The sequence below is a fragment of the Heliconius melpomene genome, chromosome 11, assembly GCF_056956725.1.
Source record: "Heliconius melpomene rosina isolate 202511_hmr_F chromosome 11, ASM5695672v1, whole genome shotgun sequence".
In the NCBI taxonomy this organism is placed as follows: Eukaryota; Metazoa; Arthropoda; class Insecta; order Lepidoptera; family Nymphalidae; genus Heliconius; species Heliconius melpomene.
The window spans coordinates 1,477,137-1,502,752 of NC_140399.1; the positions used below are offsets into that span (position 1 = coordinate 1,477,137).

The following is a 25,616-nucleotide window of genomic DNA, read 5'->3' on the forward strand; positions in this document are numbered from 1 at the left end:
GCTATCTTTACGCAGTAGTGTAGTGTCTTATCTCTCACTAAAGGTGTGGATTCAGTATACGAAAATATAATTTATTTTTTGTAACACGCTTTATCCCGCACCTAAAATAGCACTCTCCGTACAAATTATAAAGATTGTTAAGTGGCGCAACAGAACATCGCCTATCTGAAAACAATTAAAAATGGGAATTACATTTTCCAACAAAATTCATAAATGTCACGTGTTTAACCTTAGCTATTGTCTTTTTTTATCAAACTGCATATTAAAATCGCATCATAATAAATTAAGATTATTAAATGCATTTCAAAGATCTGACAATTAACTTAATTACTTAATTAATTTACTTGGCCCAATAAACGTTATGTTTTCTTTTAACTCATTTAACGGATCCTTTACAATGTATTAAAGTAGTAGTGTAGTGTTCTGTACATTTTATATTTTTTTTAAATAGCAATTTTTTTATTGTAATTTAGGTGATAATATATGTTTATAGTTTAAATATTTTGTCAAGTAAAGATTAAGTGTTACCAAAAAGTAACTAAAGAGGCGAATCATAGCGCATGTGCGACTGTAAACGTGGGTTGTAGGTTCTATTCTCACTTGGGGAAATGAAATTTAATATTCCTCGATCCATTAGGAATCGGATTCCTCGCTCCGTTTCTTCCCTTTGGTAACAAGGCAAAGCACGGTGTTTAGCTCCGCTAATGAACCTCGCAATGTATCCAAAATTCAGTGAAAATACAGGGAAAGAAGAAGGGAATCGTAATGGGAGCGGAGTCTTAATATTAGGGTCTCAGGTTCCCTCTGCCTACCCTGCTAAGACTGAAGAACGTACCACAAAATAATTTTTCCTATCCTACAATATAAGAAAATTGTCTGAAAATAAAATCTATTGGAACTTGAACTACTAATCACTACTACAAGTGTCCTTTGAGAGCTTGTAGTATCTAAGTCAGTGCAGCATATTCGCAATACTCTTCTCAGGATTCCCCTCGTTTTCCAATTTCTTAAGATCACCTGAAGTGATTCCTTGTGAAAGCACCCTCAACGTCTGCGATAGGATAATTTAACTAGGTAGGTATTGCAATTCGATTTAAAATTAAATTAAATTTAGTTTTAAGAAATAAAATAAATATATTAAAGGTAGGGTAAATAAATATTATATATTTTTTTCCTAAAGAGGTCAATGGAAAAAGAAAATACAAATTGTTGAATTTTTCTATTTTCCTTTATTTACATGTTTAGCTCACACCTTTCACTATAGTGATAGCCACTAATGTATTTCTATCATCTTTTAAAATAAAATAAATATTCATTCAACAAGTTTTTTATTTGTATGCAGATCCCTAAATTAATAATCTGTACGAAACAAAATCATCGAAACATTACGCTTTCGCTCACACCAATGTCAGGTGCAAATGTAGTAAAATGTTTCTCATTTTAATGACAAGTGCATGTTTTCTGTTAATATTTTACGTATATTTTAAAAATCGCAACTACTGGGTTAAACGTAATATTGTACAAGTGGATAAAGATGCGTGGCATTTTATTTTTGGTAAATGTGGCTTACCCGAAGTTTATAAAAAGATTTACGATAATTATCCATTGGAAAAATATGTGGGAACATTTATTGGAACGAGGCCTGTGCTTGTTTTAAAAAATTTAGAGGATATTCAAGCTGTTCTACAAGGTGATTTTCAAAGCTTTCACGGTCGTGGATATAAGTCGAATCCAAAAGATGTTTTATCAGATAACCTCCTTTTAATAGACGAGTACGAGCGTTGGAAGCTGATAAGGCAAAAAATGACACCAGTGTTTACTACCCACAAGTTAAAAAATATGTTTAGTACAATGGAAAAGTGCGCAGAAGATTTTGCAGAATATATAGAAAAACATAAAGATACAAGCGAAAAAATATTTGAAGCCCTACATACGTTTACTTCAGCTACCATCAGTGCAACTGTGTTCGGTATAAATTCTACTACTGACAACACGATGGAATCTTCAATATTAGATAAAGGTTGGAAAAGAGTTTACTCAGTCGTTCTCTTCAATTTGAAATTTGCTCTCGCTAATATTTGGCCAAAACTGTACAATTTGCTTAATTTAAAGGCCTTTAGTGAACACGAAGATTTTTTTATTGGTATTATGAAGCAAATATTACATTATAGAAGAAGACTACAGGACAAGCGGTATGATTTTATGGACACATGTTTAGAGTTACAGAATCAAGGGACAATGTTTGACCTTTCAACTGGATATCAAATAGAGCCAACTGATGAAGTATTAGCAGCACAAGCATTCTCATTTTTCATAGCGGGTGTCGACACAACTGCCAACTCTTTAAACTTTACTCTAATGGAACTTTCTAACCATCCAAATATTTTAAAAAGATTACACGATGAGTTAGATAGTATCTTAGATAATACTATGGACAACATTTCTTATGAGGACCTAAAAAAAATGAAATATCTAGATATGATTATATGTGAATCGGTTAGAAAACATCCACCTATTGGTTTAATGCAACGAATGTGTACCAAGAATACTGTTCTTCCTAATGGTGGTGTAAACATTGAAAAAGGATCGATTGTAGTTGTGCCTATTTTTGCTATACACAGAGATGAAAAATACTATATAAACCCGGAAAAATTTGATCCAGAAAGATTTACATCAAAGAATTTTGAAAAATTTGTGAAATTCAGCTATCTGCCGTTTGGTGAAGGACAACGTATTTGTCTAGGTAAAATTTTTATACAATATTTTCTTGGAATATTTGAATTTAATAGACCTTATAATTTAATAAACGCCGTTATTATATATTCCAATATCACTAAAAAAAAATATATTAAAAAAATAATTTTATTCTAAGTCATTCAAAAAATTCACTATATTCTCCACTATAAATTTATAGATTGTATATATATCTTACTTCCACCAGAATCTTTAAAAATATTATAATAATCTGCTACAAAATATATCAGATGCTACTGACAAGCAAATAAATCTTACTTAAATTTCTTGACAATAAATTTAATAATAAATTCTTGTTTAATTCCAGGTGCAAGGTTCGCGCATCTGCAAATGAAGGCCTGTATCGCCCGCTTGCTCCGTCGGTATACACTGAGAGGCCACAGCATCACGCCACAGTGTTTTCAGCCGAGTTTCTTTGGCATTCGCGACTCAAAAGCCCGATACGACTTAATTGCGAGGAAATCTGCTACCTGATTACTTTCTAAAGCCATGGTTATTTGTAAAATGTATTTATATTATTTGTTATTAGTTCATTTTAGGTCTGTTAGTGTTATAATTGTTATTATTAAAATTTATTAACGGATTTTATTTATATGAAATTGACTAATTGGTTGACATACAGTCTGTTCACGCAAAACGTCTGTGCAATTTATATGAGCAAAATTATTATTTTATTTTCGATCCACCCTACCAGTAATTTCTTACGATACCTGATTTATATATTAATAAATGCTTCTCATTATAACAAGTGTGCTGAGTGTGACGTTTTTTCATTTGTCTCCTTTAAATACTGCTAAAATCCCAGCATATGGTTCTTATTCGAGCCTGGATATGTGGAACAGCATCAGCAATTATAATAAAACTGGTTGGACATCAAGAATTATATACATTTATAGGCGTAACTCAACGTGCAATTTTTCAATGTCATTAGGATGACATAGAAGAAGAAGATTATGTGGTCTGGACTTAGGATATTTGGTATAAGTTTGATGATTAGTCTACCCAACACTTTTAAGGTAGTATTTTAGATTTCAAATATTGTTAAAGGTTAGTATCAAACATTTTCTGTTCATTTTATTTTTTTACTTAGTCTTCACACAATAATATTGTAATTTTATTTATTTGGATTTGTTTTTATTTTATTTATATAAAGTTTACATAATTCAAATTTACAAAATAAATGTATTTATATTATTAAATTATAAACCTTATATTGCAGAATCTTTTTACATAACCACTAAAAATTGTATTTAACTATACAGTTTAATAAAGTAATTATTATTGTAACTAACTTAATTTATTTATATTTATTACTATTAAAATTAAAGTTTTAATTATTAAATATATATTATTATCGTCATATATGAATAATAATTCCGCATTAATTCTAATAAGTGCATCATATCTATATTTTTAGTAATTATTATTTTGTATACATTCCAGGTTATCCATTCTAATGCCAGAAGAAAAGGAGCTTATAAGAAAAAAGATCTAATGTTAAAGGAAGAATAACAGTATTCTCTAATTATTTAAATTCTTTAGTACCTTTAATATTAAGCTCTTCTGAAGTAAATTAATTACAATTGCGTTTGAGTAGAGTCGAGGCTATATACGAACAATATGACGAAATACAATTGTCATTGGAGTGTAGTACTGACAATATAGACAGTCAGTCAGCGAGTTCGAATCTCTTTAATATAAAAAAAACATCTAGATAGTGAGGTAAGTGCACATTCAAGTATTAAATGCGTAAGCTATCAACTGTTCAAATCCTAAATTTAAGTGAGTCATATACAAACTGGTTAGTTTCGAGATACATTGTAATGATGAAATGAATAATATTAACACTAGAAGTGCCGAAGATTGAGACCCCCCTTGAACCGCCGTCGTGACAAATTTGTCCCATTCTACTTATTATGTTGATTTTTGGTATAATACAAAAAATAAAATTATTAAAATAATTCGTAAAATATGTAGATCATCTTTAATAATCAATTTTTGTTCTTTTAACACACATAAAAGTACCAAAAACCAAACACAAAGAAAGAATCAAATATTTCAAATACGTTCTAAGGTCGTGACAACTAACTGAATAACTCTTACAAAATTATAAGTTATTGAAATTAGTTAATATTATTATTAGGCCAAGTAATGCATTAATATATTCTTCATCAGTGATACATCACAGATGATTTATAACATTGCATAGTAATGCCTCCAGAATTCGGCGGAAAATCCAGCGGAGTGCATAGCACTAGGTTCCCAGGTTCCCTCCACGTACCCTACAATTGCCCACATTTGGTATCGAGTGTTTTTCTAAAATTCAAGCCTAGCTTTGTCATCCTTTCATTTGATACCTCACTTGAACTAGCGGCAAAATTTAGTGTTGACACCAATTTTACCCCACTTTTCAGGCTATTATTTTTTAAGATTTATGCATAAATGTATAGTTTTCAGATTTTTTCCTATACTAGTACTACATGTAGATGCTAACTGCCAAATTTCATAATTCTAAGTTAACTGAAAGTACCTTATTAATTTGATTCCCTTTATAGTGTCGAAATACACGTTTTTTACTATATAAATGATCATATCTTTTTTTAAGGGCGCTTTTTCAGGAAATCAAGGGACTGTAGATCGTCATATAGTTGATATTCATATACTCATATGAATATCAACTCGATTTCTCCAAGCGTTCCTGAGATAAAGGCAAAGACAGCCGGATGGACAAAAAATGATCTTATAAGGGTTTTTTTTTCCTTAAAAGCTACAGAACCCTAAAAACTTAGGTATTGACTGCTAAACCTACTATTAAATTTTTTTCCGCCCCCGCATCGTCCTTTCACCTCCACCTCGTCCCCGAGGCATGAAAATATGTCCAATTATACCCTCAAATAATAAAATAATAATGGCGGGACAAAAATAACCCAGCGGCAGTTCTAGATAAATCTCATTTTTTTTCAAAAAGTATGACTGCTATAAAACTATTTATATTTTTAATTAAATAAAGGTGTAAAATTGGTAATAGTAAAAAAGTTTCATCTACATACATTAAAAAACAAAAAAGTTATAAACAATCAACCTTGCGCTTGGGACAAAAATGGGACGGCGGCGCTTCTAGTGTTAATAAATTTCATTATTTAAGATCTTTTTATTCGACATCGCGCAATCTGAAATTAATGTCAAATATTTAGGTTTAGAGTTCCTTGGAGCGGGAACGAAGAGTCTTAACATTAGGTTCCCTTTGCCTCCCTCTTTTTTTATATGATTGCACAAATAATCAAATAAAGTAAAAGAACACTAACAAGGCTAATAGATCATTGTTTACAGAACAATGATGTGCCCTCCAGCAACCCAGCAACCCAGCAACCGACCCACATACGTTTATACTGTCTTAATCAAAACTACATAAAGGTTATATACGCCCTAACCCTTGCTATTGTTCCTTTAGCAACGAGCACAAAGGCACTCTCGGATCGTAAAGAATATTTGTATTTATGTATACTTATATAGATATAAGTACTTCCCGCGATCGGGACTTCAAATTGCAACTCCGAGTGTAGCAATTGGCGATGGTTATAAGTTCTCCTCCTAACTGATCGAGTTAATGATTATATATCTGGCTAGGGTACCGCTCGCGGCTACGACCGCTTGATTTACACAATTATTTATTATCATCATCTGAATTACTTTAAATTTATTTGATAACATTATCATTCTAAAGAAAATGTCGACACGTCGAAAACGACTGTTTCAGTTATTTAAAAAAAACTGTTTTTTTAACAATTTCTAAAATTTTGTTTTCTTAGAAACTGCATTTAACTCGTCTGAGCCGTTTCTGAGATTAGCACACACAATCGCACAGCCAAAGAGACATTCAAAAAAGATTTATTTTTAAAATCATGGTTTTCGGTTCAATTACATTCTCAAATGCACTAAATAATAGATTGTCTTATATATATTTTCTTCCACACATATTATAGTTTAAATCTGCGTTAAGCTCCGCCATTGACGAATCTATGTTTCGAAAGCAGAAAAGAGAATGACTCAACTCAAGTTATCTGCAAATACATCATCTGTAAAAATTTCAACTTTTTAACCATCACGGACAAGCAGACATATAAACAGGGGACCCTCGTTGTACCCTTAGAGTACGACATCGTAAAAAGCATCTATCTCGGTGATTTGCATGAAAATAAATATTGTTAGCGAGTGGGAATCGAACCCACACCCATTGTGTTAACAATTAGACGTACCATTGCTATCATCTTATTAATTCTATTAATTATTGTAATTAATTGTAATCAAAATTGATGGCTCAGATAAGACTATGTATTAATTAAGTCGCCAACGCACGTTACGTAAACAAGTCGCTTTCACAATTAGGCAATTAAAATTAATGTATTTTGCCAGTATCTAATATTCCCTTATTTTTAGTCATTTCCTTTACTAGTAAAAAAGGAGACAAACTTTGATAAAGTAACTATAAAAACTATTATTTGTACTATAAGTATATACTAATAATCTAAATAATAAAATAAAATTCATATCAATTGCAGGTGGATTCGATTTCTACTCGAAAAATCTAATAAATCAAAAAAATCTAATAATAATATTTTCATTTTCTTGCTATGGTAACGGAGCACAGCACAGCACGTTGTGTTTCTTCACTCAACATGCAATGCCTCCAGAATTAGGCGGAAATTGGGGGTCGGAGTGTATCAACACTAAGTTTCCTCCGCCTAAGAGAAAGAAAGAGTGTCATTTAAAATGTAAAAACGAAAGATCTTATTCCTATATGTATCTATATATCCATACTTCCCAAAAAAACATTGTGAACAAACTCTTACACTTTCAAGTTAATCGAATACTGTTTACAAGCATTCATTTATTATCATTAGAAGCCTGACTCCCGAGAAGCCATTTCTTTCCCTCTAATGAGATTTCTACTCTACTATCTATAATACGGTACGGTACCTTATATAAAAAATACGTTGAAATGGGAATTTCCGTAGTTGTATACAACGTGTTGGTGACATTCAACGGAATTAGTAAGGCTTAGCGCGCACCGGTGACTTTTGTCACGGTGACAATAAATTTTTTGTCACTGACACGTCACCATACTTTTCGCCACTGCGCGCACTTGCGATGACAGTGACGAAATTTTTTACATTTGATAAAATAGATCTCGAAGAGATGGTTGTCTGTGCACTTATATTAAGAAATAGAAAACAAAGCAAATGTAGAAAATATTGGCTTTCAACTTTTCATTTGTCATAGAGCAATGGCCTCAACTCAATTTCGTCAATCAGTATTGTCATTGTCTATTTTATCTTCATGAAAACACACGTCTTGCCTTGGTGATGAACTTGACGCCATTCTTGAAATAGAAATTCGGTGCTGCAATGCAACATGCTGTTGTTTCATGTTTATGCGGAAGACGACTAGTATGGAAACCGCAAGGGGGAGGTGACATTTAGTTGCTAATGCGCGCACGGGCATACAAATCTATGGACGCGGTGACAGTTGCGTCACCGGCGTGTTGCCGTCCTCCGCGGACAAAAAGTCACCCAATTGTCACGTATTCAAATGCGCGCACCTTCATTAAGTGTAATGTACACGGTGACAGTCACGGTGACAAAAATCACTAGTGCGCGCTATACCTAACGGTGTCTTAATTACCAATTGAAAACATTGGTGTTATACAAATAGAAATTATTTACCTAGCAATAGTGATTTCCATTAAAAAAAATCTGGCCATTCGTGACCCTACCACGACAAGTTGTAAGTTCGATTCCCGCTCGAGGAAATGAAATATTCAATATTTCCATTTCTTGCTACTCTGTTATATGTGGAATACAGGTTGAAGCTAAAAAGATATATAAAAATTTTAATTTTCTGCATCTGGTAAAATAACAAAGCACAGCGTTTAGTTCCAAAAAAACTCGTAGTATTAAAGCAGTCCCATATCATCTAAACCAAAATAGCGTCATCATAATTTAAAATTAAAATAGGCTATTTGATATCATCAAGGAAAGTTAAACCTAATTATCCTTTGTAATGATCAAAATTATGCCAGCAATGGGTAATTTCATCCTCGTGGGACATTTCAAATACAATACTCGCTTCATATTTATGAACAACTCTTGCTCGTATAGTAGGAAAAGGCTTTAAATGCTGTAAAATATATGTATGAGCCAAAATATTAGGGGAATGACGGGACATAGGTTTGATCCAATACAATATTTTTCATACAATATTTTTAGGGCATCGTACCCAAAGGGTAAAAACGCCCGTCTGTCTTCCTGTCCTTTTGCGTGTTTGTCACCAGGCCGCATCTCATAAACCGTAACAGTCTAACTCTTGAAGTTGAAGTTTTCACCGCTGAAATATCCGTTGTCTAATTCTAGGAAATGGAATAAACTAAATATTTAACAGGATTCCAATACAACAAACGTCATTTTTTTGCTATTTTTATTCATAATGGTACGGAACCCTTCGTGCATGTGTCCGTGCTTGTTAATAAACATTCATTATCAATCAATTTTAGCATCAAGAATATTAAATCCAAATATTTAACTATTAAAATTCTTTAAAACAATCCTATTTCTAATTTTCATCTGCAATATTCCTAAACAAGCAAAGCTAACCTAAATAGATGGACATAACGGTGTAGCATAGGAGATGGTTCAGATAAAGTAAATGTTCGTAGTTTGCAGTTTGCGGCGGACTGTACGGCGCACCCAAATGAAACTATTGTTGCATACCACTGTCGTTCCCGAGAAAATGGCGCTTCAACTTTTGATTAAAGTATGAAATGTGTATAATAAACATAATACGAAGACGCTGCTGGGAGAAGGTTGAGCGTAATTTAGAATGTTTTTTTTTTGTAACTATAACAAAAACTTGTTATTTTTCAACTTTACTAGTGACGTGGATGTCTCACAGACGCGGCAGAATAAATTTCTATACATTTAGTGCACAGTGGCACAGCACTATTAATTGAAATACATACTGCCTGCTTAAATAAAAATATTTATTAACAAATAACATGTACAGTTTTGGTTAAATCTGATGGTAACTACACTAATTATTAACACATATAAATAAAATTGAAGTGTCTGTCTGTAATTTCAAAATAACCATGATCTTTCAACCACATCTGATCTGATGATAGGACTATTAAGAAAAGGAGGAGGAGGAGGAGGAGAGGACTCTCCTGCTATATACGTAACGCATATTTATCTTTCGTTTTTCATTTTCTATATTATATACCTACCTAGGGTAAGCAAAAATTGATGTTTAAACAAGCTGTTTGTTCTACACTATCCGCCTGTAGTGGAACTGAATTCTTCACATTCTCTCAATTCTTCACGTATATAGTATTGTAGGCAAAGGGGACCTAGAGTTAAGTAGCGGAACTCAATGCGTTTTGTCTTGTTACCGAGCGATCAAACCTACAACCCTCGTGTTTGCAATGAAACGGTGTGCTGCTGCACCATGATGGGTTCTAATATTAGTCTGTACTGTTCCCGTGTTAATGTTCCGTACTTACATTAAAAATCTAAGTACATCCTACAAAAATAATATTGAATTTAATTTGTTAGAGTGCCAGAACATTTCCTTTCAATTCGATTGTGTCGTTAAAAAAATACGGTATTCGTCCATTAGTTGTACTCCAAGCGACCGACCACTTAGAGTTCGCCGACCGTTTAATCTGGAAAAATTTTGCCGTCTCATATAAAAATATCGTTTTATTAAAAACTAGTTTTTACTTTGTTCCCTTATTTATGTATATATTATGTGTAAATAAACATACATACTAAAAATTTAATACATAAAAATATAATATACAAACATTTTAAAAAAGCATACTAATATAATAGACAAATATATAAATATCATAATAAATCATCTTAGGGTAAATCATCCTTTAAAAAATATTTTTTAAGCTTTTTCAAATATATTTTAAGATTTAATTTGAATATACCAGTAAATATTGTATTTTCTTAAAGGGATATCGAACCCGCATCCTGTCGCGCTTTCTGCCACACTAAAGGCACAACCCCTACACCACGACTGACCTTAACAATATAAACACGAAAAATAACGAAATCGATTATTATTTTCCTACAAAAAGAGGAAAAAATAACCCCCAACGCTTTTGATACTGCGATATTGGTTTTTCTTTTATTGAATGGCGTCTCTCGATACAGTATAGATAGACGATAGTATGCGAAATGTTTCTTTGTGTTGCAGAATAGGCGTTTTAGTTAGGCAGATGTCGCCAGATCGAATGTTAGAATAAATAAGTTCGGAAGTGTCTTAATGGCAACGAAGTGTCCTAACATTAGGTTCCCAGGTTCCTTCTTTCTTCCCTCCTTTGTGTGTTCCCTCGAAGCATGCAGCTAAAGAAATGGACAAAGCGGTATATTTCAACGTTCATAAATAAGCTAGCAGAAATAATTGGTCTTACTTAATAAAATTGCTCCCAATTTATAAAGACACGGGATCAGACAGTTGACTTTTGTTAATTAAATTTGTGTTTTGTTTATTATTTAGCATTTAACAGAATTACGTAATATATCTTATCCGAGATCCTTCTTCATTTATTTAATTTGGAGAATGAAATAAAAAAAATATATATTTTATAAATAACTAAATTCTACTGTTCTTAATTTAAGCCGTCGAGGCGCAGCAGCACAGCTTCTCCAGCCGACTGTGAAAGTAACGCTTATAGTTTTGGCTTTCACTCCGGAGGATGAAATATTATAATTTTTGTCGTTCTAGTGATAAAGCAAGACGCGGCGTTAAGTTCTACCACTTAATATGCAATATATGAAAACTAGACGGAAAGCCGGGAACGAAGGGTCTTAACACTAGGTTCCCGCTGCCTAAAAAAATGTTTTGTAATTTTGTTTCTCACGTGTAATATGTATGTTATCCTATAGGATTATACATAATAATTAATATTTTAATTTTTTCGCTCTGATAACGAGGCAAACCCCACGATGGATCCAGAATTCAGTGAAAGTTCACGCGTTCCTAAAAAAAGCATCTTGACAGACGGCCTTACAACAAAGTGATCTTATAAGAGTTCCATATTTCTTTTCATGGTAGGTTTATCGATTTATCACGTAAAACATAGAACTAAGTGTCATAACACTACGTTATATCGCTACAATCCAACAAAAACATTTGTATATATATGTATATCCATTTTAAATAATGAATTTAAGTTCTTAAATCTTAGACGATCATTTGGAAGATACCACTTTACCAAACATGGTCCGGCCATTAGATCACTCCAGGGAAGGTCCGCCTCGTCGGATCAATTGCGTATCGCACTATGTATTATTCACAATCCTTTACCCTTAGCTTTAGTTTACTTTAATGTTTACTTCTATTGATTTCTAAAACACATTAACAGAGTTTGCCCTAAATTTTACGTAGGTTTTGGGTTATAATTCAATTTTCATGTTAAATGAAAATTGTGATGGGGGTCATCCCTGAGGGCTATGTGTGAAGAAATTGGTTATATTACGAAAAGTAAATAAAACGAGTCTATTACACGAAAAATGAAATGAAAATTCTCAATTAGAAATCGAACCAACTACCACCGTTTATACAGTCCAGCACTGCACTTAGATCGTACCAGACATAATCTTAAAACACGTTTATTTAAGGTACATGTATATATCTATCCTACATAAGTAAGTACTCATAAAAGTCACGCAGCTACAAGACTTAAGTGTCTCTCTTATATGACTTAGTGCATTCCTAGGTGTTTTCTATTATCCTTCAAGTACTTTTGAAGGTAAAAAATATTATGACGCCTTCATGATGCTATGAGAATTCAAATTTAAATTCACAAAAGTTTACTACCGCTTCTGCATTCATAAAAGAAATAACAAATGCATAATAAGAAAAGAAAACATGGAGACCAGAAGTGTCTCAAGGAGAACGGAGTGTCTCTGTGGGATACGGCGTGAAAAAAGAGAAAGAAATAAAATAAATAAAAATTGGTATAGGCCACCTAGTGTTAAGACAATTTGGTTTCCCACTTTCCGCCGAATTCTTGAGGTATTGCGTGTTGATTGGCGGAATACAAAGCCGCGTTTTGCCTCGTTATCACAGCAAGGAAATTAAAATATTAAATATTTCATTGCTCCGAGTGGGAATCGAACCGCATCCATGTGCCTCTATCAACTAGTAACAATAGAAATGAAAAGTTTTAATACATTATTCCTTTCAATTACTTACTTTTATAATATTAGAGTCGTCACACTTTTCCTTTAAAAGCACTAAATTCGTATGAACAATTCAAAAAGCTGAAATGTACGGTTGGTCTTATTATTTATATCGTAATAAGGAAAGCTTGAAGTCTTGTTTTACTCTCAGTACTTGGTACTTTCTTGTGATGGCTTCTTTTATAAGCTTAAGCGGATTTTAATTAAAAAAAAGGAGTGTTTTTTTTTGTCACAAATATGTGAGTGTATATAGATCAAAATTATCAAATGTACAGCTTTTCCTTTAAAAGTATAAATATGTACTTTATTACAAAGCGACTGTGGTACAGCAGCATAGCCTTTGTCTGTAATTTCGACGGTTATGAGTTCGATTCCTACTTGACAGGATGAATTAATATCAATATCAATAAGGATGAATTAAGCACAAATATTTTTAATATGCGTATTGAAAAATATTTGTCATAAAAATCATTTGAACTTTAAGAACATAACCGTCGTTTGTCAACGATAAGATCTTGAAAGTTTTATTTTAATTACTAATATTTGTATATCTTAAAAAAAAATCCACTACAAGCTACAATCGCCTGCAAGATCAGTGGATAAACTAATCTTTATTGAATTGGTGGAACTCAACACTGCAGACTTCTCCGCAGCGGGCACAACAATGGCCACTGACTGATAGTCTTAATTGTTTATTTTTTTTTTTATTTTAAAATTAATATAAAAAAATATATAAAATTTAATAAACTTGTCCCACACACTAAAGCATCACACTATACGGAGAGCTTCTTGGAGCGGAGAAATACAATTGTACTAAAACAAGTTGATATGAAACTAATTACAGCATCTCATATATTACCGTCGCGACATTTCAACCTACTTTGAAGCGAAAGAAATTTTATATTAGATTTTCTTACGAGATATGACAAAATTGTAATAGCTTCTTTGAGTCTCTCGTAGAGCATTGCCAGAAAACACGTTGGCTGTGGGTTCGAAAGGAATCAGACTTTCTTTTGAAGTCATTAAATAAGGGACAGAGATTTTAGTGCAATTATTCTACTTTCTGAAAGATTACGTAGAAAAACTCAAGAGAATAAAAAATACCTTTAAATTTGAGATAAAAATTTAAATCCAAGCCTATGAAAAACACGCATTTATTATCGCGCTTCTCGTTCTCAGCAATAATCTTTCCTGTAATTTATTTTTTGTATGTTTTTTGCATTTTTTGTATGAAATACTCGGTGGTCCCTTTTTTATTAAAATTTTACACAATATCCCAAAGTTTATAGGATTTTTAAACAATTACAATTATAATCTATCCGGCTAAGTAGAGCAAATTGGCCTTGTAACTCTGAAATCGTACAAATTCACCCTAATTGAGCTGGCAAGCCGGACGATAATGACTCCTTCGGTTATTTGCGTCGGTCCTATACAAGCACTGTTGAATGGAAAGCTAAAATACTATAATAGGAATAATCAATTGTTGTAAAATTATATTTTTTTTATTTCTAAGGTCGTCGTGGCGCAGTGGCACGAGCGTGTGACTGTCAACGCAACGGTTGTGGATTCAATTCTCACTCGGGGAAATTAATTGTTATTTATTAAAATTTTCATTTCGCACAAAAAAGTGATTGAACCATTATCTATAAAAAAATTTAAAAATTTTAAGTTTTTTTCTGTTATAGCGGTAACATACATACTTCCTTTGTGAAAAACTTCAACTGTCTATACATCACGTATCTTGAGATACATCCTGGTGACAGACAGATAGACAGGTGGACTGAAAAGGGAGTATTAGCCCCATTTTACTCTTTAGCTATGGAAGCATAAAAAACATACATATATGTATATTTTTATGTAAAACGAAACGATGATGGCTGCAAAGCTCTTATATTTAAAGCTTAAAACTTAAGTGCTTCGATTGTTTGCCCCACTTTATAAGATTCGAGCATAAAAATTTTATTGAAAACTGGATTTTTGAAGCTTATTCTATTCTCTTTTATATTACGTTTGATGTATGAATTTTGTAGAAACGAATGAGGTCATAGTTGCTTAGCGACACAATGTTTGACTATAAATGTGACCGACCGATTCCCCTTTGGGGGAATAAATAAAACTGCCTAAACCGCCTACAAACGTTATTTGTGGATTCAAAGTTCACACATAAAAATATTTCATATATAATTTTTCTAAAATTATTATTATTTCTCTAGTCTAAACCCTAGTGTTAAGATATTCCGCTCCCATAAAGACACTTCCGTTCCCCAATTTCCGCTGAGTGCTTAAAGCATTGCGTGTTCAATAGTGGAAATCAATGAACAAAGAAAATTATAATATGAAATATTTCATTTGCTAGAGTGGGATTCGAGCCCACACGAGACATATACTCTCATTTACAATAGCAAATAAAAGTATTAGTAAATAATAAAAGCTTTTAATAAAAATATAGTCCAATTATGATGTATGTCATTATTATAAGGGCATATAAAGAAAGCTGATGATCAGTCAGTCAGTTCTTTACTTTTGGTTCATTCAAGAACATCGCGACCTAAAATAGACACAATGATGTCGTCTCCAGAACTTATAATTTTAAAATTGAGTAAAAATATTTTCTGCTACAGACAGGTTTTATGAAACCCTTAATTAAACTAAATAAAAGTATTTCACTTCCAATGAATGAATTGAAATGGATTTAATAAAATTTCTCAAGAGTTATAGTAAAAAAACCGATCAAATGTGAGTCGGATTCGCATACTGAGGGTTCCGTACCCATTTCAGGATTAGAGATCAGATAGAAGTCAACGACTTCGCGTTAAATTTTACGATTTATAAATATTGACAAACTTAAATTTGCGGACGTTTACAATCATTTTGTATGAAATGATCTACATATATAAGTTAGTGATTTTTTTTTTCTATGAAATACTTATAAATTTTCACTTTTTGGATTTATTCACTATTCATATTTTTTTCCTATATTACTTTATTCCTTTATACTATGTGCCAAATTTCATAACTGTAGATCTAATCTAAAGTGATCCTATAAAGGTTCTGTTTTCACGTAAGTTGTACGAAACCCTAATAAAAATATTTTCATTCAGTTCAGCTTCAAGTTAGGTAAAAATAAAAATTGATGTATAATATTCAAATTAGTTAGCTGGTTAAGATCCGATTCGATCGGTCCGATTGTAAACACTATAATCGTTGGTTCGATCCCCTCTCAAGCGAATTAATTATTTTCCTCCTTCCCTTTCGTCTCACACGTCGTCGTCACACAAGCAATATGTCGAATATGGCGGAAAATGGAGAAGCGAAGTATTAACGAGAACGGAGAATTTTAACTCTAGATTCCCAAGCTTCTTCTACTTATCAGTAGATAGATGCAAAAAAACGCTAGTATATATAAAACTCATAACTACTGAAATAAATGAAAACATTTCATAACCAATGAAAGGTTAAATGAAACGTACACATGGTCAGTCGTCATAAATGTATTTCAATAGTAATCGGAAAATCAAAATAATATATGAAATTCGTTTCGTTTTTTAAGAGACAATCCAATCGCAGCGACTCCGAGCAGTGAGTGCTGAGCACTCAAGGGAATTAAAGTTAATATTTTTATGAACCACTGGACACGGCTGAACTGGCCATAAAAAGTTGCCAATCGTATAGAATATGAAAATTTTTGATATTAAGATTTTTTCTTCATGCTCATGCTTTTTCTAAATAGTAAGGTAGGCAAAGGGGAACCTTGTGTTAATTTTGCGTCAAATTTTTAAAATTTTCCTAAAAGCAAGTTAAGCAGATGGAACACTAGAGTGTTAAGACACTTCGTTTCCCACTTTCCGCCGAATTTACGTTTCCACCACGTCACGCCACGTTTTCTCAATTTTTTATATTTTATTATCTTTTTTGTATTTTTCATTTTCACTGCCACACGACCCAATGCGCGCCTCTAAAATTGATTTTAAATTATAAGAGAAATAGGTTTTAATATTAATTGTATTTTATAAGATACAGGACGCTTACTTACTTATATGATGGGTAGACACTTATCAGGCCAGCAAAATAGAAATAATTTAAAGATTATAATTTTGTGTGGGAGAAACCCGAGATACACAGACCTGTAAAGGCGACCACTCAGGAGAATAAATTTATTTTAATTTTCTCGTTCTGGTAAGAATATAAAGCGCGGGGTTGAGTTCTGCCACTAAACTGTGCGTCACAGAGTGTCTTAACTATAAATTATGCAGTGCAGTTTATAAAAAACTAGCGACCCCCTTGCGGCTTCGCCCGCTTTTACTACTGGATTATTTATATAATGTATGTTTGCAAAGCACATGATAATGTGAAAATTAATTAAACTCTAATGGAACCCGCATTTTCGTAGTTTCAATAAGGATTTTCCAATTGTTTTACACAGCAAGGATTTTTTAGTAGGTACCGTAATTTTAAATCTGTGCTACTAATCTTTTCAAGTACTTATTAAAATATATTTAAATGATTATTTTTAGATAGTAAAATGACTATTTTTAAACGGAAGAAATTATAAACAAAAACCTACCTACTAATAACTACTACAAAAAATATGAAACCAAATATATCGCGCTGAAATAATACATTCAACTCCAATTATCCAATACGTGCAAACGCATCTAAATCTTCGTTGCTATAGAGGCAGGCGGGTTTTTTTTTTCGAGCTTGTGGTTAATGCTTAAGAGGGTATTCTGTCCCTGATGAAAAGCAACTACGTGGCTGCCTGTGAGGAAAATTAAATAGAATGCATCGGCCGGGAATCGAACCCGGGCCGCCCGCGTGGCAGGCGAGCATTCTACCACTGAACCACCGATGACTGCTCATGACGCGCTTGTATAAGCAAAACGTCGCGTTTCGCAGCAAGGATGTTTTGATATTGTAACAACTTCTAAAGTACTTATTAAAATGAAAAACAGTAAAAGACAGTTTTGATCTACATTAAATGGCCAACGTAACTAATATACTTATTTATATGCTGAGAGTAAAGGATAAGTAAAACTTGAGTCGGCACAGCTGATGAGTCAACGACGTGATGTGTCAACAATTAAATGCGTTTTTCTCTAAAACTATTCGCAATTTCGAAATAGTGTAAACAGCAAATTTTATTTTCGTTTAACGTAAAAAATTAATAAAGTATTTTAAAGGATAAGGATTAATACCATTATGGAAAAATATGCCTCACAATAAAAAATATATTGAAATTACTATTTTTAGACAGAAATATGATCACTACACGTTATCCTTAAAAGATAAAAATATGCTGTCGCGGACTTTTTTGTAGATCTTATTAAGGGGAACAATACTCCAGTACATTATTTTCATGTAGTACTTACCATTAAAGCAGCGCATGCGCGAAAGTGTCTCAACGGGTAGGACTTTATACACATTTATCGTATTTATGTTAATTTACATAAGAATGTACAAATAATAAACTATATATAAACCTTCTATGAAAAATACTCGACCTAATGGTGAAAACTGCATCAAAATCCGTTAGGTGGTTTAGAAGAAGAAGAGTTAGAAAGTTCAGACAGACACGAAAAGCGACTTTGTTTTATAAGATACTAGCGACCCCCTTGCGGCTTCGCCCGCTTTTACTACTGGATTATTCATATAATGTATGTTTGCAAAGCACTTAAGATAATGTGAAAATTAATTAAACTCTAATGCGACCCGCATTTTCGTAGTTTCAATAAGGATTTTCCAATTGTTTTACACAGCAAGGATTTTTAGTAGGTACCGTAATTTTAAATCTGTGCTACTAATCTTTTCAAGTACTTATTAAAATATATTTAAATGACTATTTTTAAACGGAAGAAATTATAAACAAAAGCCTACCTACTAATAACTGCAACTAAAAATATGAAACCAAATATATCGCGCTGAAATAATACATTCAACTCCAATTATCCAATACGTGCAAACGCATCTAAATCTTCGTTGCTATGCCTTTATAGCGGGCGGGTTTTTTTTTTCGAGCTTGTGGTTAATGCTGAAGAGGGTATTCTGTCCCTGATGAAAAGCAAGCACTACGTGGCTGCCTGTGAGGAAAATTAAATAGAATGCATTGCAACCCGGGCCGCCCGCGTGGCAGGCGAGCATTCTACCACTGAATCACCAATGACTGCTCGTGACGCGCTTGTATAAGCTAAAGGTCGCGGGGCGCGTTTCGCAGCAAGGATGTTTTGATATTGTAACAACTTCTAAAGTACTTATTAAAATGAAAAAACAGTAAAAGACAGTTTTGATCTACATTAAATGGCCAACGTAACTAATATACTTATTTATATGCTGAGAGTAAGGGATAAGTAAAACTTGAGTCGGCACAGCTGATGAGTCAACGGCGTGATGTGTCAACAATTAAATGCGTTTTTCTCTAAAACTATTCGCAATTTAGAAATAGTTTAGAAAGCAAATTTTATGTTCGTTTAAGTATTTTAAAGGATAAGGATTAATACCATTATGGAAAAATATCCCTCACAATAAAAAATATATTGAAATTATTATTTTTAGACAGAAATATGATCACTACACGTTATTCTTAAAAGATAAAAATATGCTCTCGCGGACTTTTTTGTAGATCGCATTAAGAGGAACAATACTCCAGTACATTATTTTCATGTAGTACTTACCATTAAAGCAGCGCATGCGCGAAAGTGTCTCAACGGTTAGGACTTTAGACACATTTATCGTATTTATGTTAATTTACATAAGAATGTACAAATAATAAACTATATATAAACCTTCCCTGAGAAATACTCGACCTAATGGTGAAAACCGCATAAAAATCCGTTGGGTGGTTTAGAAGAAGAAGAGTTAGAAAGTTCAGACAGACACGAAAAGCGACTTTGTTTTATAAGATATAGGATAGGACGTTGCAAAATCTATGATACCATAAAAATAAAATATATCTTTTTTATTGAAAATATTAGGTATTATTACTTAAAAATTTCTAAAAATGTCTCATATAAAAACAAGTGTTAGCATCTAGGTGTTAGCTCGAGGTGTTAACGTAAGAAGCACGTTCCGTCTCGACTCTCCTTTAAGCCACGGCCCTTGTTCGTGAATTGTAGTAGCTCTAAAACAACTTTAGTCACATTAGTTTTAAAAGTGGGAATTTGTTTTTTTTTCAGAACTGAACGCTGCACTTGGCCTCGTTACCAAAGCGAAGAAATGAATATATTAAATATTTTCATCCCTTGAATGAGGGCTAGGAGGGATAAATATGACAAGGGCAGTAATTTTTTCCTTTCTTTCTTAGATATCTCAGTAGGCTGAGAGATAATATAGGGACACGCCGCTGTCCACGTTCTGCCTGAATTCAAAACAACGTTTGTAGCGGTGCCAAACTCAACGCTGTGTTTTGTCTTGCCAGACAATGGATAAAGGAAAATTAAAACCATAAATACTCCAAATGAAGTTCCAATATATCAGTCAGTTCAAAATAGTGTACTAAACTTTAAAAAGTAAGGCTTCGCTGTATAAAAATTAAATATGTTCTTTTATAAAGCATCCCACAATGTTTTTTAAGTCCCCACTACAGAAAGGTAAACTGTAAAAACAACGTTAGTATAGAATTAAAACCCACACCCACTATTAAAAGGAAAAATCACTCTTAACCACAAAACCACAAGGAAATCCTACCAAAGTAGACTCTACTTATATTACTTCCCAGAACTCTATTACGGAACGGCGATCATGCGTTCAAAGGTTTAAGCAAACTGCTTCTGAGGGCTAATTTCCTAACAGTCTTGACGAGGCGGCTCTAGATGAGCTCTTTATGAACTATCTTGCACATGAAACGTCAGCTTAAGCCACGAGGTCAGATAATTCGGATAACCAGATAATTGAGGCTGACGTGGGGTAGTGGCACAGTGGCACGCCTGACTATAAACAGGATGGTTGTGGATTCGAATTCCACTCCGGGGAATGAATTATTTATAATTAAATTATTTTCAAGTAATCTCGAAAATCTGACTGAAAATGGGAACCCTCTGTCTACCCTCCTCCTACGTCCTCTGGCTATTAAGGGGATATAGTAAGGATCGATTTCTGGCGGAACTCAAACCAGAACTTTGCGTCTATAACAGATATTACTTAATTGTGCTAATAATATGGTCCAATGGTTTTATTGATTTATGTTCCTACTTCTTATTACTCTTGACAGTAGAGTTCAACAGTCAGTTACCCATTTTCCACCAATTTTTCGAGACATTTTATCGCGACGCCGCGCTTTGTCTTGTTACCAAAACGAGAAAATGAAAATATTTCCTTCCCTCGAGTAGGAATCGAACTTACAACTGCTGCGATTACAGTCAATTCAGATATTGAAAGACAAACGCGAGAAATAGTAAAAAAAATATTAAGAGGGTACTTATCTATATATATAAAATCGAAAGGTCACTCACTCATCACGAAATCTCAGAAACTACATGTGCTAGGAATCTCAAATTTTGCATACGAGTTATTTATAGGACGTAGGTGCACGCTAAGAGGGAAATTTGCTATATTCGACTTTTAAGGGGTTTTTGGGGTTGAAAGTTTGTATGAAACTTCGTTACTACAAATGCTAGGAGTCTGAAATTTTGGATGGACGTCACTTATAGGACTAAGGTACTTATGAAGATAGAAATTAATAATGACGTAGTTGACGCAGGCGAAGCCGCGGGCGGGCCGCTAGTATATTATATAAGAGATATGCTCCGTGGAAACTCAATGTAGTACTCTAAAAATTTACATCCTCCCAAGAAGTTGTACACTTAGTTGGAGGAAGGCTGACGAACTTTTTTAATAATATTTAATTTGAATGTACAATTTTCTTTGTAAAACTAAAAACAATTCTTACTTAAGTTTTTTACGCTTATTTATTTTACTTTAAGAATTGTAATAGTTTTCTTTTAAGTGTATATTTTCTATTATGAACTTACTAGCGCGCAGCTTCGCTTGCGTATTTTGGGGGTGAATTCTAATAAACCATAAAACATGTGTTTAATGAAATGTTTTTAAGAGTCTAAATTTCTAACTTTATAAAAATCGGTGGCGATTTAAAGATTTTTCCATACAAACTTTCAACCCCTTATTTGCACCCTTAGGGGATGAATTCTAGAAAACCATGAAACATGTGTTTAATTATATACATTTAAGAGTCTGAATTTCAAATTTTATAAAAATTGGTGACGATTTAAAAAAAACCTATACAAACTTTCAACCCCTTATTTGCACCTTTAGGAGGAGAATTCTAGAAAACGATGAAATACGTGTTCAATTAAATACTTTTATAAATCTAAATTTCAAATTTTATAAAAATCGGTACCGATTAAATTTTTTTTCCATACAAACTTTGAACCCCTATTTCACCCCTTTAGGGTTAAAATTTTTCAAAATCCCTTCTAACTGGATGTCCAGATTGTTATATATTAAGTAATATTAATAAATGTAAGGTAGAATGTAAAACATTGGTAATACTGGTTATAAGAAATAAAGTCAGTCTTGGTCGTGAGCTAGTTGTTTTACTACATGGTGACAGCGGTGTTAAATTTGAAATGATTGTTTATTATTAAACATGGAACACGCTAGACCTCCAACGGAATTAATATTGGAAGGTGGCCCCGCAAATCGAGCGGACGCGTGGCGTAAATGGTATACTCAATTCCAAGTGTTTTTAAAGGCATCGGGAGTATACAGAGAAACAAAGGAAGTACAAGCGAGTTTACTTATTAATTTGATCGGACCTGATGGATATGACATATTTTCAACCTTCAAGTTCACGAAGGATGAGAGCCAGGACGATTTTGATGTGCTCGTTAAAAAATTTAATGAATATTTTGTATCGAAACATAATACAACAATGGCGAGGTTCCGGTTTTTTACACGTGTTCAAGAACCGGGCGAAACTATTGACGTTTACGTGACTGCGTTGCGTCTGCTGAGTCGTCACTGTGAGTTTGAGCATTTAGAGGATGGTTTAATACGAGATCGTATCGTTTGCGGCATATCCGACATTACAGTTCGTGACAGATTACTAAGGACAGAGGAATTGACCTTGGAAAAAACTATAAAAATTTGTCAGGCAAACGAAATATCAATTGCAGAGAGTAAGCAAATCGAAATATGTAATGGCGCGGAATCATCAGCGGCATTTCGAACAGTGGACGCGTTGTACGGTGCGCGTGCGCGTGCGCCGAGGCGCGGCGGCGGTGGCGGCGCGGTGGCAGCGTCGGCAGCATCGGCGGCACCGAGTGCGGGCCGCGGACACGTTCGCGAGCGCCCCGCACTGGACAGCGGGAATGCAGACCGTCGATTGGGCACTGCTTTCAACAGTGACAAGTGCGTCCCGACTACGTGTTGTGTCGCGTGTGGTAATTCTTATTATATAGATAACTATCATCGATGTCCGGCCAGGTTTGTGCAGTGTTTTTTGTGCAATAATAAAGGGCATTATAGAAAGATGTGTCCGGTGAAAGGTAAAAAACAAGTACATGAGCTTCGTGAAAGTGTTAGTGACCATGACTCGTTTGTTGTGTCAACTGTAAGAGATTATTGTAATAAAAATAGCAAATGGTTTGAAACATTATATTTGTATAGTACTGGTGTGCCTGTAAATTTTAAATTGGATTCGGGGTCCGATCTAAATGTGTTATCATTTATAACTTATAAAAGATTAGGTTATTGTTTAAATGATTTAACAAAATGTAATATAAAAGCACAATCTTTTTGTGGGAATTACTTACCTATACTTGGTTCTATTGAGATGTCTTGGATATATAATAATAATATTTATAAAATTAATTTTGTAATATGTAATGATAACTGTCAGAGTGTTTTAGGTCAAGATACTTGCGAAAAGTTGGGAGTTATTAAGCGTATATATTCTTTAAATATAGAAGCATATGATGATTTATTTCAGGGTATAGGTAAACTACCGGGTAAATATAAAATTATCATTGAAAAAAACGTATGTCCGTCAGTATGTCCAGTGCGAAAAATTCCTTTCGGTATAAGAGATAAATTGAAATGTGAATTAAATAATATGGAAGAAATAGGCATTATAAGAAAAGTATCACATCCGACTCCCTGGGTAAACGCTATTGTATTGCCAGCTAAAAAGGATGGCAGCATTCGTATCTGTCTAGATCCGCGGCCTCTCAACCGTGCGATACGCCGTGCTCACTATCCGCTACCTACTGTTACCGATATTGCGTGTGCGCTGCGCGGCGCCAAATATTTTAGTAAATTAGATGCACGGTCCGGGTTTTGGATGATTCAGTTAGATGACGAAAGCGCTGATTTATGCACTTTTGGTACTCCTTTTGGTCGTTATCAATTTTTAAGGCTTCCATATGGTATTAGTTGTGCTAGTGAAGTATTTCATGCAAAAAGGGCTTAGAAGGAGTTCATTCGTTTGTTGATGACATTATAGTTCACGGGCGTACTATGGAAGAGCATGATATGAGACTAAGACTTCTCTTGAATAGGGCGCGGCAAGTAGGTATTAAATTTAATCGCGATAAATGTGAATTCGGAGTCGAGGAAGTTATTTATTTGGGTCATATGTTTAATGCTGATGGTATGCATATAGATAAAAATAAGTTAAGGGCTATAAAAGAAATGCCTAGTCCGACCAACAGAGAATCATTGGAGAGATTTCTTGGAATGACTAATTATTTGTCTAAGTTTATCTCTGGGTATGCTAATATAGTAACTCCTTTAAGAAATTTATTAAAAAAAGGTGTTGCGTGGTGTTGGAATAGCACATACGAGTCTATCGTATTAGAATTAATAAACGCGATGAAAGATCAATTTGCTCGACATGGAATACCTGCTGAATTAGTAACAGATAATGGTCCTGCGTATATATCTAAAGAATTTAATAAATTTTCAGTGGATTGGTGTTTTAAACACACGGCAACTTCACCTTATTACGCTCAAGCTAATGGGTTGAGTGAACGAGCTGTGCGAACTGTTAAAAATATTATTAAGAAATCGGTTATTTCGGGGACAGATTTGCATTTAGGTCTTCTTAATATACGAGTGACTCCTCGTAATGGAGTGAGTTCGCCGGCGCAGTTGTTGATGGGTAGACGTTTGAACACAAAGCTTCCCATACACGTTAATAAATTAAAACCTGATCGTAACAATAGCGATGATTATCTAAATATAGTGAAAAATCGTTCTTATACTAAAAAATACTATGATAGGTCGGCGCGAAAGTTACCGCAATTAAATTCTGGAGAAGAAGTAATAGTTGTCGATGGTAAATTGAGAAAACGTATGATTGTTCGCGATCCTGCTCCGCAGCCACGGTCCTATTTTCTTACGGACAACACGGGTAGGTTACATAGACGAAATCGTCGTCATCTTATTAAGGCACAACCCAGCATGTCTTTGCAAGATACATCTTCTGCAATCTTAGGAGAAAAGGCGATATATGATGAAAACACTGAACACAATGAAGTGGATGTTAAGCCATTTTCAGTTAATGCGTCGCCCAGTGAGCCCCACACGGATGATACAGAAACTGCTCGTACTCGTAGGTTAGCCGCATGTAAAACACGCGAAAAAATGGATGCATTATTA

The 25,616-nt window shown here is 33.6% G+C and overlaps 1 protein-coding gene across 1 annotated transcript; it reads left to right on the forward strand.

The window, feature by feature from the left end:
- Window positions 1-1,368: 1,368 nt before the first annotated feature.
- Window positions 1,369-3,512, forward strand: LOC146534248 (cytochrome P450 6B5-like). Its single transcript, XM_085192807.1, has 2 exons — window positions 1,369-2,743; window positions 3,062-3,512. Exons 1-2 carry the CDS (start codon window positions 1,429-1,431, stop codon window positions 3,226-3,228), a joined length of 1,482 nt encoding a protein of 493 aa, XP_085048933.1. The 5' UTR covers window positions 1,369-1,428; the 3' UTR covers window positions 3,229-3,512.
- The last annotated feature ends 22,104 nt before the right edge of the window (window positions 3,513-25,616 follow it).

Excerpts from the sequence above, each read along its gene's own strand:
- LOC146534248 (XM_085192807.1), top strand. The coding sequence starts at position 1,429 with ATGTTTCTCATTTTAATGACAAGTGCATGTTTTCTGTTAATATTTTAC. Across the intron at positions 2,744-3,061 it reads AGGACAACGTATTTGTCTAG|GTGCAAGGTTCGCGCATCTG; the intron begins GTAAAATTTTTA and ends GTTTAATTCCAG.